Here is a 15,917-nt window from a genome sequence, read left to right as displayed (position 1 = left end):
ATTTTTGCAAATTTATGAAAATGTCGATATTAATATTAAATTTGTCTTGGAGAGCAATGCATGCAGGAAATCTTATCAGACATTAATCGGTCGTGAAGGAAATTTTTGGTTCCGTTTCAAGATGTGTAGTTCCGGAGCTTACTTCTCGAACAGAAAAATCTTAAGATTTAAAGTAATGATATTAGCATGTGATATAGGATGTGAGTGAATTACTTTAGTTCCTTGAGAATATTCGTGACAACACTAATTGAATTTGTAATAGGGTAATTCAGTTTTTTGTGTAATCACATAAATATACAGGGTGCAAAAACGGTTTTACTGGTGAACCGTTGATTTTAGAGGCATACTTCAAGTTAGGAAGAGTATTCAAAATAACGTAATAGACTTCAGATATCTCATGTTGCAAGGGGTTGTATAGTTATTGAAAAAAAAAAAAAAAATTTTTGTACGTATATATACACCCTGTGCTGAAAAACTCAATTAGAAAGTTGTTGTTTTGTCCCTCTTAATGCCAACAAAAAAAAAATTTTCTAAGTGCAATATTCACTGAGATATTCGACTTCGAAAAACGGAGGAAAGTTGAGGAAAAACAGCATTAAAAATGCGGGTTTTTTACCCACATTTAATGCTATTTTTTTCCAACTACAGGGCAACAACTTTCTAATTGGGGGTTTTCTAGCACATTGCGTCCGTATAAAAATTTAATTTTTTTTTATTTTAATAAATGTACAACCTCTTGCAACAGGAATCACATATCTGAGTAGTTATTTTTGGAAATATTTCTAATTGAAAGTGTATTTCTGGAATCAACGATTCTTTAATAAATTGCCATGCGCCCTGTTACCGATGCATCCTGTATATATGATGTCTATATCAATAGCCTATGAAGTCAATTCAATATTTCTTCCGCAAAGGGTGACCCATTCGTGGCATAATCTGTGAAACACGAGTTCTTTCTCTAGGAACCAAATAAAAAAAAAAAGGTGGTCAATACATGCAGTTCTGAATAATTCTCGGACTGATTTTACAAAGAAAAATAGGGATCTAAGATGATATCTCAGATGAAAAAAAATCGTCAATTCAAACGTGAATGTATGGATGGATAATGTATATAACGCGGAAAGTTTACGGTTTGTTTCAAGCAAGAATTTGTTTCCCCCTCAAGATTTTTCTAATTTAATCTCCAAATAGACCAGCCATTTTTGGGACACCCTGTATATTTATATAATCTCTAAGATAACCCATCTAAAAACCATTTCAAGAGAACTCTGCATTGTTTCAAATGTGAAACATTTCTGTCTGAAATCTCCAAACAGCAAATAATATACAGGGTGTCCTGAAAAAATGTTCAACATGTGTTCAAGAATCACTGAACGAATTTCGAGAGTGAAAATACAGTGTGTCATAAAATGAAAAAAAAAATCGAAATTTTTATTCGGTCCTCTCGTCCTCTGACTTCCACTTAGGAAGTTGGTGCCCTGTCTCTCCTGAGGCAAAAAAAAAAGTTTTCAAGTGCAATATTCGCTGAGATATTTAAATTTCAAAAGAGAGAAAAGTTCAGAAAGCACATCATAAATGAGGGAAAGGATCATTGTCCGTTTCAGTTTATGCTATTCTTCCCCTCTTTTTCCTTGTGATTTTTAAAACATCTCAGCTATTCAAATTCAAATAACTCAGTGAATATTTCACTTAGAAACATGGATTTTTCATGTTGGCCTCAAGAGAAACGTAGCAATAACTTTTTAATTTGAATTTGGAGGACAGGGGGGGGGGACCATATAAAGTTTATTTTTGTGACATACTGTATTTTCACTCTCGAGACTGCACAGAGAGATTTTTGTATACATTTTGAGCATTTTTAATTAAAACTATACCTCTATCACGAACGATTGATGAAATAAAGACCAAATCAGGACTAACAGAACACCTTGTATAGGTTTCTTTAATGTTTCCCGTAAAAACGTGCTAACTAATAATTTATATACAGTGTGCCCAATCTTATGGTTGTCAGATAGCTAACCCTAAACTGTTAGTATTAGACATAGAGTTTCCCGATTAAAGAAAAAGTTTCCAATGTTCTCATTCGCCCCTTTTAAATACGATTTGAGCGAAAAAATTTTATACTGTCCCTACGCCCCGTAAGTAATAAGTTAGTACAGTATTAATAAGTTGGTGCTACTTAGTAACATTGAACATTGAACGATCTCCATGCTCCGACGTGTTAAGGGGTTTGGTGCACGATCTTTGCTTCCCATGCTTTCCTACAAGAAAAATCTCTTCCTAGGACCATTTAAAATATTTCTGTTCATTTTCAGCACTCAATTTTTCTCTCTTAAATACTTTTGATATTTTTATGCAATTTAACACGAGGTTTTAGAATTTTAACTTTGGTTATTTTTTTTTCAAGTTCAAGGTGGACAAGAGCTTTCAGGGAGGGGACACGAAAATGTGTCAGACTCTCGAAAATGTACATGACTCTCATCGCACCATCCACAGAATACGCAGTGCCAACGGTATCCAAAAGCTTTTGCATCACTTGGAACAAGTTTGACGTAACACTGGTGGTCAAATCGAAGGCCTGTAAAAGTTAGAACCTCTAATGCATATTATGTATCTAGAAAATAAATAGTTGTCACTACTAAAAAAGTCAACCTATATAGAATGATTCAGAAAAGATGGGAAAAACTTTAAGAGGTGATAGTAGACACCAATACAAACAATTGTCACGAAAGAATGCATGGTCTAACATGAAACACAAACGCGTTAGCGCGTTTCGAAACGGCCACTCCGCAAACGTTAAAATGACATTTCTGTTGAAATTTATCGGGAGAAAAAGAGTTATACATACATGCAAAAATGTAACCTAAGAAAGAAGAAGAAACCGTATGTAAATCTGTGTCACAGTGAATGAAAGGCGCGGACGCCATCCAGTATGTTACAACTGTTAGAACGGTTGCACGCTGGAATAACTTAACAGGGCTGGCATTCGCGCCTTTTATTCATCGTGACGCAGATTTTCATACGGTTTCTTCTTCTTCCCCAGGTTACATTTGCATGTATGGAACTATTTTTCTCCCGATAAATTTCAACAGGAATGTCGTTTTAACGTTTCCGGAGCGGCCGTTTCGAAACGTTTCATGTTAGACCATGAATTCTCTGATTGCAATTGTTTGTATTGGTGTGTACTTTCACCTCTTCAAGTTTTTCTCATCTTTTCTGAATCACCCTATATATATGGCAGCACTAAAAGTCTACATACAATACTAGAGATACCCACTGAGACTGTTAGGCACAAATTTACACACCTCCAGCACAACTCGCTCGGTAGTAAATTGCCCAAGGCGATAGATTGTATGCCCAGTTTCAATTAAACTGGATTTTTCTATTGCTTTGGGGTTGCCCACATGATCACACAAAACGTGAAAATGTTGTTTTTGATAGGAACTGACATGTCAGAAAGATTCCTTATTATTATGCGTAACGAAATGGTTAAAAAATAAATAAAAAACTGATGGAACGATTTCACTAGATTTCATGACTGCATAAGTGGATAAACCGACCTGAAAAGGTTTCATTGCGAATCAAAGGAGTTTTTATTTCAATAAAATTAAATGAAAAGCCAGAAAATTTAGCTCTTTAAATGACATTAATATGTGCTAGTGGCGATTTTATGGAAGAAAAGATACCTTTAAAGGACTGCAAAACGTGTTAATAAACGTGGAGAGAAAAGTTTTACCAAAGTAAAATATCCTGGAAAAAATCAAACAGTTTTATACATCGGTAGATACACGTAGAGTTATATAGACATGAACTGATACCAGTGTGTCTCATGCCCTACATTCCTTTATTTACTTGCAAACAGTTCGCGATGATTAAAGAAGTGATGGAGAAAGAAAAGCCTGCAGTAATCACGTGACCATGGTCCAGTTCGTGACTTGCAAAGGTTGGCGTTGTTTGACGGACAGGTAGACTCATTTTTCTTCCGGTTGATTTGGCCACGAATATGTGGCATTCCACTGCCTTTGTTCCAAAAAAACTGAATAAAAAGGAAATGTTTTTTTTTATCTTTTTCTTTTAATATTTCCTCAGATTTTTTCGCTCAAAAAAACTTTCACTTACTTTTCACAAACTGTCCATCTTGTCGGGAAATGGAATAATAAAGATTTGATTTCCGTATCAGGTTAAAGCTGGCTCTCGTGATAAAAAAAACGATTTTGCGCCAACTGCATTTGTCTGTGAACTATTTCATATTGAACTAGAAAGTTCCATATGATTGATCGGGTACAGATTGATGCAATTTTAAATTTAGGGCAAGTTAACAAAGTAGAAGATTCATTTGGAATAATAATAATAATAATTGAAAATAAATACGCAGGAATTCCATGCAGGTCCTTGGGCAAAAATAAGTATACTAAAAATGAGTTTGATGTTTCGATTAATGATAAAATCCCATTTGAATTAGGGCAGTTTTAGAAGTTGATTAAAATGTTTCATTGACAGAAAATTCAAATTTTTGAATAATTATTGTATGGGGGGGGGGGGTGTCCCATAATTTCGTAAATAGTTTGAACACTTACAAAAATTGAAGGAATTGGTACATTTGAATGCAGTTTGCGAAAAAGTTATTATCACGGAGGATTTTTTAGTACAGAAAATTTTTTTTCGTCGATAGAGGGTACTAAACGAAAGGAAATCCCAGGAAATATGCAAATCAGGTTCCTATAAAATACAGGGTGTACGAGTAACAGCTCATTTCTGCATTTTCATGTTTCTAACGCTTACGTAACGTTTTCATTGTGATGCTGACATTGGTGGACAAAGCGCTATTGATAAAGTTATTTTAGTTCAACCAGCGGAAGCTTTTCGAACGTTTCGAACACAGAGGAGATTGAAGAAAGTTTCAGTTCTGGTGATTATTGCCATACTAGATGCAGCTTCGTCTAGCGACAAAAATTGGATCTAATTTTTTCTGTACCAAAGAACCATTTCTGAGAATAACTTTTCGAAAACCACTGTTCAAAACCAACTCCTTCAATTTTTATGCATTTTTAAACTCTTAAGACATTATGGGACACCCTATTGATTACTCTGACTACAGTGCTGCTCCAATGCTATTATCGTTAGGGGCTGTATACCCCACTCCTCCCCTTGTCAGCAAAATTTCATCTCTGCCCACTACCTCCTAACACATATTGGTGGGATTAGAGCCTTACGTTGGGGGGGGGGGGCATAGGAGGGCTCGTACCCCCCCCCCTCAGAGACGATCAAAAAAAAAATTTAATGGAAAAAAAACATTGAAAAAAATCAAAATTTCGAAATAAAATACCTTTATATATTGAGTTTTTATCTGATAATTTCAATGCTCTTTCAAAACTAAGAAACTCAAAATGACTTTTTAAGAAATTCATTGCGACCCCCCACCCCTTTATATGGTAAACCCTTGATCCATGGACCAAATGTGGCCCTGGGGTTATCTGATGTGGCCTGTATCCCAAACGTATATTCGTAAAAATGAACTGAGCGGCACATTTACAGATCGCTTAAGTGACCCGTGGCACAATTCCAGAGCATTTAAGCGGCCCGTGGCACGTTCACAGATTACTTAAATGAGCCGCGAAGCAGTTTCAGAACACTTAAGCGATCCGTGGCACATTTAGAGATCCTTTGAGTGACAGATGGCACAGTTTTAGAGCACTTAAGTCGCCCCCAGTGTGGTTCTACATCATTCAAGTGAACATTCCCAGTCCACTGTACATTCCCAGATTACTTAAGTGATCCGCGGCATAATTACGGATCACTTGAGTGATGTGTTGCACAGTTCCAGAGCACTTGGATGCGCCGAATATTTAGAGATCATTAAAGTGGCTTATCAATAGGGAGAATGCTAGTTCAGATGCCTACAAACTGGGGAATGGTTTTTCTCGTTTTTGGCGCACAGAGAAAGATTCCATTAAGAATATTTCATATTTTTAGAAACGATGGTTGATGACGTAAGAATCATCCAACCCCTTCTCCCCCCTTGTCATGAAAAGTCAGCAAATCGGAAACCTCCTTATCTATGCTGACGTCATACTTGAATGACCCCTTATGCTAGAACTCAAAATTAGACCTGTCGAACCAGAATTTCTCGTGTTAGTCATAGCGATGCCAGGTGGATATTTCGTATAAATAGGTATCAAAATATGGCGCATGAAACATGAAAATTCAAAAATACTTGAATAAACTGTTTTGCTTTTCTTTTCATCATAGATAAAGTTATGATGCACATTAGTTGATTTTTGGGGTCTGGAGTGATGGAAACTACGGAAGAGGCGACCGTCTTGCGAAGGAGGCCGCAAGGCTGAAACACGAGGATAGCTCCATTTTGCCACCCAGGTCATGGGCTAAAATAATCCTCTAGCAGGACCTGCTCTCGACATGAGAGATAGACACACGCAACTACAGGGACATACACTTTCGCTGTAAGACAAAGGGTCGACCTCAAAAACCATCTGTGGAGACGAAACAACACTCTGTTCGTAGCTGAACACACATCGATTTTTTTTTCCATCTCATTGATTTGTGTGTATTTTATGACGTGTGCAAGTTTATAACAATGAGAAATGCATGCAAAATATAGCTATAGATGAGAAATAATATTAATATAATTTATAATACATACAAACTTTTTCCTGAATTTCTGCCGTAATGTTTTGAAATAACTGTTTAAGATAATATATATGAAGCAATATATACAAACATCTTCATCAGTAATATGCGGTGTGTATTGGTGGGGATCTGCGTAGGACGTGTCTTACAAATAAAATATACCCGTACAATGCATACAAATTGAAATATAAGATTTTGTAGTGTGTATTAATATCAAGAACAATTGAGGATTTCTATTGAAATATAACAAGCTGGACTGATTTGCGCCAGTATTTTCCAGTCAGTGAATGCAATATTGGAAAGTGCACAATAGTGTGTGTATAAAATTATGAGGAAAATATGTATTTGTGTGTGGAAAAGGGAGATTTTTATGATTCTCGATGTTTCCAGAAGACTGGTGTATGAATGTTTTATGTATGCTTTAATTTGATGCAAGAATGCAAACCTTAGGGACACAAAATTTCTGCTAGTTTTATCAAGTTTATTTATGTTTTTTTTTCTTTGTAATCGAGTCTGCTCTCCGTGACCGCGCATCTCTTTGGGAAAGAGCGCAAACCATCCCAAGATGATCTCTCTGGGCGGTCACCGGTCATGTCTGCCTGTCCGTCTCTGTGATGGAAACATTTGTTTTATAATTTTCTTATAAATATTTATACATTTTTTTCACAAAAATATATATTTCCTACTTCACGATTTCCTCGATAATCTTGTACCATAATACAAATAAGTCGAAAGAATGCTATCTGATTCATATGAGTTATATTTCATCATTTATTAAAAAAAAAATGTAATTTGGAGCTTTTTCTATATAAGGTAATGATCATTAACCACTAATATTTCTATTAACATAGATCGGATCAAGATTAAACGTGATTAAAAAAAGTAATCCGTGTCTAAAACTAGTGATACGGCTTCTAAATTTGATATCAAGAATCGCCTTTCAATGATACGCATTGGTGAAGATTATGTAAATCCTCGTGCGTAAAGAAGCTTCCAGTCATAAAAGATTACTATCGGCGATTCTTATTTATTTAGTTCTTAAATACACATCAATTGTACGAGATAAAAGCAATAAGATAACTATTTATAAAATTTTCCGCTTTCGTTTCATTTTGCTGCACAAGTAATTTTTTTTCCTAATGAAAAACTTTTCTAAGACGTTTTTGAATAATTTAACCGATGAAGTTCACACACCCGAGTTAACGATACTGAGAAGAGTCATATCCATAATGAATTCAAAAGAGAAATTTTCCTATTGCTTTTTGTTAAGAATATACAGGGTGTTCTATTAGTGTTGATGCGGCCTTTATCTCATCAACCGTTTATCGTAGAGGTGTGGTTTCAGTTTAAAAAAATGCTCAAAATGTGTTCAAAAATTACCTCGAACCAGTTTAGAGAGTGAAAATACAGTGTGTCGTAAAATAAAAAAAATCTAAATCTTTATACGGCCCTCCTGTCTTTTAACTTTCAATCAGAAAGTTATTGCGTTGCCTTTTCTGGAATATTGCAGTCAATACATGGGATAAATTTCCGTTTGGTTCCGATAAGACAGGGCAAAAACTTTCTAATTGAAAGTTAGAAGACAAAGGGACTGTATAAAAATTTAGATTTTTTATTTTGTGATACGCTGTATTTCTCATTCTGAAAACTGTTACTGGTTAATTATTGAACGCTTTTTGACCATTTTTTTTTAAAATTGGAATCATACCTCTAAAACGGACGGTTGATAGGAAGCCGTATTAGCACTAATAGGACACCCTGTATACGGTGATTTTTATATTGAAAAAAAAAAAAAGATTTTTGAGAAGATTTCAGCGCTATTGAAAATTGTCACGATTCTTTTAGGATTGAATTATGTGTAGAAAATTCCTGTCGGCCGAGTGGGTAGATAGCCCGCCAACCTTTGTTTTAACAGTTCTGGGTTTGAATCCGGGTATGTATATTGTATATATATAAATAAATGTATAAATGCATAAATGCATAAATGTATATACATGTGGTCGTTCGAAATTTGTTGTCAACTGAAGTGAATGGTGCTAATATAATGCGTCCCGGTATTTTAAAAATAACCATGTGGCAGTTATATGTATAATGTGATTTGCATCATTAGTAGAGCTGAGAATTCAATCAAATTTCTAACTGGTTAGTTGGAAAATTTTAAATTATTAATCGACTGATATATTTTCAAATGCCAACCATTTATGACAAACTTAGCCTTGGTAACTATTAATATGAAATTATAGTATGAAAATGCGATACTTTCCCCGGCCTGACGATTATGAGTAATCACACGGGGTTCCCCAAAGGTAGAATTTATTCTCTCCGAAAAAATAAAATAAACATTACATCCTACCACCCAGAGAACATCATTAACATCTCGTGAGCAGCAATTTAGTACCCCAAGGGAGGAGGGTGGGGGATTACAATAAATATTTTACATTCTTGGAATAAATTACAATACATAATATGCCCGTTGAAAAATTCTGTCGCAAATCAGTCGAACAAAAGAAGAAAGCTAAATGTTATATATGTCACTGCCAAAACCCGAAGTTGGCCAATTCGTGATGGGGCCGGCCACTTCGCAAATTGGTCAATTTCGTTAAATATTCACCACACCAATGTCCAAATTCCGGCCATTAGCCAGCCAGATCGCAAAGTAGTCGGTGATCCCTGGCCAAAGTCCAATAACAAAAGAAATGATTCAGGATCATGGTTAAGTTGGCCTGATTTGTCGTGATAATTATTTCCACGTTAGTTGTGGCAACCCATCAAACCGCAGTCACGATACGGAAACAAAATTTGGCAGAAAAAATTGTATGTTTATATAATTATTTGTAGTTTCTTTCAAATTTCAGTTTTTTTCTCTCAACACATGGAGCTAATCCAATACAGCTGCTATGTGCGTATATAGACACGCATCACACTTTTGGCGATTAAAAAGCAGGGCCGTCATTTCAACTTTTTCCGGGGGGGGGGGGCAAAGTACATGTACTCAATGTATGTATATATTTGTGTGTGTATATATATATATGTATACCATTTTTAGCGTATTTTCAAAAGCCAGGAAGGGCAACGGCCCCCCTGCCCCCCCCCCCAAATGACAGGCCTGTTAAAAAGATTGATGTGGCTTCTTCCAGGACTTACAGTAAAAAAATCTATTCATCGATCAATTGGATCAGCCCTAATCATAAGTAATAAAAAACTTATTTCAGTTTATGTCAATGACATTGGACATTGACGATTAATTTTATAGTGTAAAAACTTAGATACTAGTTCTATTCAACTATTTCTTCATTTTTTTTGTTATGTATAACATTTTTTTTATAATTTCTGGAAAATTTTGTCTTTGCAGGACAATATGTATTGACAATAGGCTTTATGTAAGAAAAGGTTTTGCAGGAAAACAATGATAATCGGAATCTAAAAAAAATCCGTTTCTTTCAGTTTGAAATGCTACTTTTTTAAAATAAGTAATTCAACAATACTCCAGAAGAGGTTCCTCGTACCTCCAATTCACAATGCCCCTCCCTCCTTCAAATGCCATTCACGGCATATGGCTTTTGTTTTATCATTGGTCTAACCATTTTTTAGAAATAATGTACAAACTTGAGACTTTTCAATACTTATAGAAGAAAATGTTTGAAGACACATGTGTCGTGAATTTTAACCAAATTGTTACGTTTAAAAAGAAATACGATATTCATATTGGTATAAATCGAGAGGCTAGGACCTATTCATGCTTAGATGAAAACAACCATAATTTTTTATGGGTATGTGGTGTGTGGGCGGTTAATTTTAGATTTTTTTTATCGTTTTTAATTTTTTCATGATAATTCCTCAAATTTTGAGTTGCTTTCGTTTTAAATATAATAATTATATTAATATTCTTCCGGAGCTTACAAGAAGCTTAGTGTCAAAATATTTTATATCTGTATTTTGATGAAATGGATAATGAATGATCTTATCGTTGAATGCACTTTTTTTTTTCAGCCACCTCCTTAGACTTTTTTTTTGTGGCCTTTATATTTGTATTTATATATTTATATAAATATATGCCCATAACATAAGTATATTGTAACAGTTTTTCTTACCGGGAAACACGATAGTCTATTTGTGTATCGGTGTTTTCTCTACGCAACATTAAATCTGATATGATACACTTTGAATGAGTAATTCATACTTCACGAATATATGTATTGATGGTAAATACAGAAAGACACGAATCTCTTGTTAGAAATATTCGTAAAGAGGCATTATGAGGACATTCCCAACGAACTCTTCACGCATTCGAACCAATCATTTTCCAACCAGCCCTGAATTTTAAAATACATGATCGTAGAATAATGTATAAAAAAGAAAGTTATCAGAATGTAAGGCACCGGTGCTCATGACCGCAACGATAGTGACATATTCATAATTTCAGTGTGATAGCCTGTTGAGGTAAACACATTAATTCGACAATTTCCAGGGTGAAATAAATGGAAAATGTTAAAACAGTCTCGACACGCGATCAGTGGAGCGCGTCTCTCTCTACGGGCAATTTTCGAAGTAATCAACTCGATGTTGAAAATCACAGCAGGACCTCACACATTCGATCGAAAAAACACACTAAATTCACCGCATTCACATACATAATGATACGCTATTTACACGGTCATTTCAGAGGGTCAAATGATATATGATATACTGCGACCTGAAATTTTTTATTTTCCCATGCTTTATCATTCAGGGTCAGTCTCTGAGAAACTATATAAACTCGCATGTTCTTGTGAAAAATCATTCAGTGCAATTCCAGTCTTGGAAAAAATTTGTCTTGTCTCTTATAGGATACTCAACCAGTTTTTTTTGCAGATATGATCACCAGGGTGAGTTTTACAGCATTGATATTGATATTCTATCTTTTATCTAAATTTTAGATTCGATGAAAAAACGCACAGGCAGGAGAGATTGTTCTCCTTGTAGTTTTTAATAGATACATTAATATAAGTAGCTTTTTAATGGATAAAACTTCAATCTAGTGCTTCCTCGAAGTGGGAGTCGAAGCTCATAAGGGCGGCACCAACATTTGTCAAGGGCGTTGGGGCGAAATGTTGAAATTGATGATTCTGAAGAGGTTCTTTTCAGACTATTCTAGGGAGCCGCGGTGCAATAGTTTGAGAATCATTGGATTAAGTATCGCATTTACTTTTTTTACAAAGGTCTTTGCCTTTTATACAAGTATTTTTCTGTGAAACGCTACATTTTTGAGGATATATCAAAAATACGGTTTTTAACAGCTGGATGATGCGAAGATGTATTTTGGAAAGAGTGAAAATTCAACTGTCTTTGCGGGGAATCGAATCAACGTCCTTTCACTTTCCTGGTGAACGCCCTAGACCACTGGACTACATCATCCTCCGATAAGTCGCCATCTGGAGGCAATGTCAGCAATTGTGAGCGTTGGCCTGAGTTAGGTCCGACCGTCAATGTGCGGTCCCATTCAGTGCACACGAGCCCCAAGGAAAGATTGAGATATTTGTTGCTTTTGTAGTCTAGTGGTTTAGATCGCTCACCCGGGAAGTGAAAGAACGTGGGTTCGATTCCCCGCAAGGAAGTAGTATTTTTCTCTTTCCAAAAATATATCCTCACTTCAGCCAGCTGATAAAAACCTTCGTATGGATAGCGGAGAGTGGCATCATACTCGGAAATATCAACAATGCTTTAAATTTAAATTATATTTCCTAAAAGAAAAACTATTAATAGCGCGAACTATAAAATTCTATGAGAGGGCCACCCTTCATTCCTTAGAAAACAAGCCCTTATAAGATTTGAACTTTTAATTTCTGCACGGTTTTATAGTTTTATAAATTTCAATGATCCACATTATATAACGCACAGTGGAAATCTTTTTTCATCATTTTTTCAAGAACTTTTTTTTGGATTTTGTGCGGTTGATAGTGCTTCTTCCCAACAAACATCGTCAAATTTACACAAAATTATTACAAAAATAAAATGGTTGCTAAATAAATAAGGTGAGATATTTTGAGATTATTAAAATACGAAGCATTAAGTTAGATGAAATATCTCGTACTTGCAGCTAGGGTGTGTTAATAAAGGTGGAATAACACGTAAAAAAAAGCCCAGGGCCAGAAACATCTTCCATGCAACAATGGAGAAGGTATTTCACTATATTTCCAGTTATCAATTTCTATATTTTGAGCCAACTTACATAATACCTCATATTTTTAGTTCTCAGAACGAATGTCTGATCTGATTGTAATGTCAGTTCAATACAGAAGGTTTACTGATAACGTCGACATTGATAATAAGCATAAATATGCTCGACACTGAAGTATCAATGTTATTAATAGTTTGGAAATTCCAGCCCCAACGTTTCGAAAATTTTGAATTCTGTTTCCTTTCAAAATCGGCTTGAAAAACTGTAAATACTAACCAGTGACTGATTATCATACGCGTATGATGATGATGAATAGGCTTACGACATGATGGAATAAAGAGAAGAATATATAATCGGGAATTTTTAAATAATCTTCAAAACCAAAGGATGCTTGACTATTATTTCAACGTTCCACTTTTACCTATTTTATTCTTCTGAAGATGAAACAGGTAACGGAGCATATCAAATTATTATGTATTTACGAAATAGAATTTTCAAACTGAAATAATAAGAAAATGGAAAATTGGTTACAATCACCGATACATCACATTTTCATTACAGTCATCAGTTATAAATTCATCTCAATAAGCTTTTTCATAAAAAATCTAAATCATAATTAATTATGACATGATTATAACTGCTTACTAAAACGTCATGCGGTTTTTTGTCATTTTTTGACGATTGACGAACTTTGGTGGTGATCGGTCACTGACATCAGTGAATGATAATGTAAAAATACGGGATGTTTCCAACGTATAAAAACTCCATTTCATGAGTTTTTGGTTAAATAAACTCAAATTCATGATATATTTTTTGAATTGTTCTTCCAGATTGTTCTCGTCGCCGCTCTGGTAGCTGCTGCTACTGCTGCAGCTTTTGCTCCGTTCTTGGCAGATCCGATTGCTGCCGATATCAAGGCTGGTGGGGTAAGTTGAATATGAATTTTCAAAATCCCCAATGATAATTATGCTTTTTTACACAAGATTAAAACGTAAGAAACCGAACAATTAAAATTTAATTTTACGATTGCTTTTTTTTTTCTTTTCTAGCCTTTTGTGCCTCATCCGTACAGCTTCGGCTACACCATCAAAGATACCCATGGTGAGCAGCACAGGCAAGAAGTAGGTGATGGCAAGGGACATGTTACAGGAACCTACGGTTTTATCGACGATCGTGGAATCAAGCGCGAGGTCCATTACGTCGCTGATCATTTGGGATTCCGAGCTAAGGTTATGACCAACGAGCCAGGTACGGCAAACCAGCATCCAGCTGCCGTTATCATGGAATCTTCTCAGGGTTAGACTCATGGCGAAGAGTTTATTTCTGATGTTATGGTGAGTCATTTCATAATATTTTTTTTAATACCTGGGAATGAAAATTTTTAATAATGTAGTATAGTCGGAAAAAAATGACACGATTCAAAAATATTGATACGTTAAATAAAAACAAAGGTGCATTTGAAATTTCAAGAACTTATGCGGGGTATTTATTTCGCTGCTATATATCGATAAAAATATATTATCTTGTACACTTGTAGTATCTTGTAGTATCTTCATACACATTATAAACTTTTCCTATAATTTCAGGTGAATTGTTCCTTACGATAATGACACGGCAACGAAAAACTGAATGTTGTATAAGTCGGTGATGGTCCTCCTATAACTTGATATCACGGGAATACGGGCATTATGAAGATTTTGTAATTTTATGTGTTTTCATACTCAGGGATATATATTTCTAATCGCTACGTATTCGTTTTGACTTCCGTCGACACTTGGATAACTATCTTCATTACGTTACTTTGATTATGTTCATTGATTGATTTCTGTGGTGAATGTACAAGGACTTATGGTGCACAGGTGAAAAATGTCCAACAACAAATACGGATTGCATATTTTATGGATTGGGGTGTCAGATTGATATTTTCTTCATGGATGTATTCTATGTTTTATACGTACGCGAGAATGTATATTTATATTTCAATAAATTTTTTTCAAGCATCTGATATTTTTTCTTTATGCAAAGGTCCATTTCGCACATATAAAAAGGGTAATACTTTGCGTTGCATTCGTACACGTAAAAAAAACGGCCCAGGTTCAAAAAGCTATCATCATGTTTTCAATTAATGAAATTGTCTATAAAAACAAAACATTCTCGACTTTTTATGGGAACAAAAAATGGCTGAGAGAAGGATTTTTCTAAGTAATTCCATTTCACTTTCAGTTAAATTATAAAACTTAATATATTGCTATTAATTTTCACCTATAGCTGGAGTTATATAATATCTATAATATCACGCTTACTGGATACTTGTTTTATTGATTCCAGTCAGTTCTAATCACAATAGATTTATGTAATTTTAACCATAAGAAACTATCAAAAGAAACTGTCAGAAATTGTGTAACAAATTTTAGGAGAAAAAAATGATGAAATCTCAAGTTATATAACTTCTATCATTTCACAAACCGAGTTTCAGTGCAATAAAATATATTCACACTTTCAGTTTTGGTACTTTAGATTTCAAGAGATTCAAATTTGGTAAGTAGTTTTATTTTATGATGTAAAGTCCGATTCAGAATGGGTTTTACAAAATTTGACCCCTGAGGGGGGTCATAACAGGGTTCAATGGTTACATAGAGAAATCACGCCTAACCGAAACCAGTGAAGCTATGATCATGAAATTTGGTCAGTAGTTTTATTTCATGACATAAAGACTCACTCTAAGAAGATTTTCCGAAATTCGAACCTTAAAAGGGTCATAAGGGGGTTGAAATGCTATAGAGAAATCATGCCGAGTGAAAACCGCTGAAACTATAAATTTGAAATTTGGTCAGTATCTTCATTTCATGATGCAAAGACTCGCTATGAAGGGATTTCTCAAAATTCACTCCGCTAAAGGGTCTCAAGGAAGAATTTTCGGATTACCAAATTCACAGTGAAGCTGCGGGTAACAGCTAGCTGGAAATATAATTTATTACCTTAACTTCCAATTAGAGAGTTATTTTTCGAAATTTTATTAAGAAGGAAATTAACCCCGAAATTTTATAGGTTGTTCATATCATTATACATGCTATATTATGCTTTATTTCATGTGCAACGGCCTTTAAATTAC

At 34.8% G+C, this 15,917-nt stretch overlaps 1 protein-coding gene across 1 annotated transcript; it reads left to right on the top strand.

Moving 5' to 3' along the window:
* The first annotated feature begins 11,347 nt into the window (after positions 1–11,347).
* Positions 11,348–14,786, top strand: LOC149076376 (cuticle protein 10.9-like). The gene is made up of 4 exons (XM_089245535.1): positions 11,348–11,513; positions 13,636–13,731; positions 13,855–14,139; positions 14,392–14,786. The coding sequence occupies exons 1-3, from the start codon at positions 11,502–11,504 to the stop codon at positions 14,104–14,106; spliced, it is 360 nt and encodes a 119-aa protein (XP_089101661.1). The 5' UTR covers positions 11,348–11,501; the 3' UTR covers positions 14,107–14,139; positions 14,392–14,786.
* Positions 14,787–15,917: the final 1,131 nt, after the last annotated feature.

Source organism: Pholcus phalangioides, unplaced genomic scaffold, assembly GCF_987345545.1.
Source record: "Pholcus phalangioides strain wild (caught in Gottingen) unplaced genomic scaffold, Ppha-v1.0 ptg000015l_1, whole genome shotgun sequence".
Taxonomy (NCBI): Eukaryota; Metazoa; Arthropoda; class Arachnida; order Araneae; family Pholcidae; genus Pholcus; species Pholcus phalangioides.
The sequence above is the reverse complement of the archived record's forward strand: the minus strand, read 5'-3'. Positions and strand labels throughout refer to the sequence as shown.

What these genes read in the sequence shown, in the direction of transcription:
- LOC149076376 (XM_089245535.1), top strand. An exon ending in CCGATATCAAGGCTGGTGGG is followed by an intron (nt 13,732 to 13,854) that starts GTAAGTTGAATA and finishes TTTCTTTTCTAG; the next exon opens with CCTTTTGTGCCTCATCCGTA.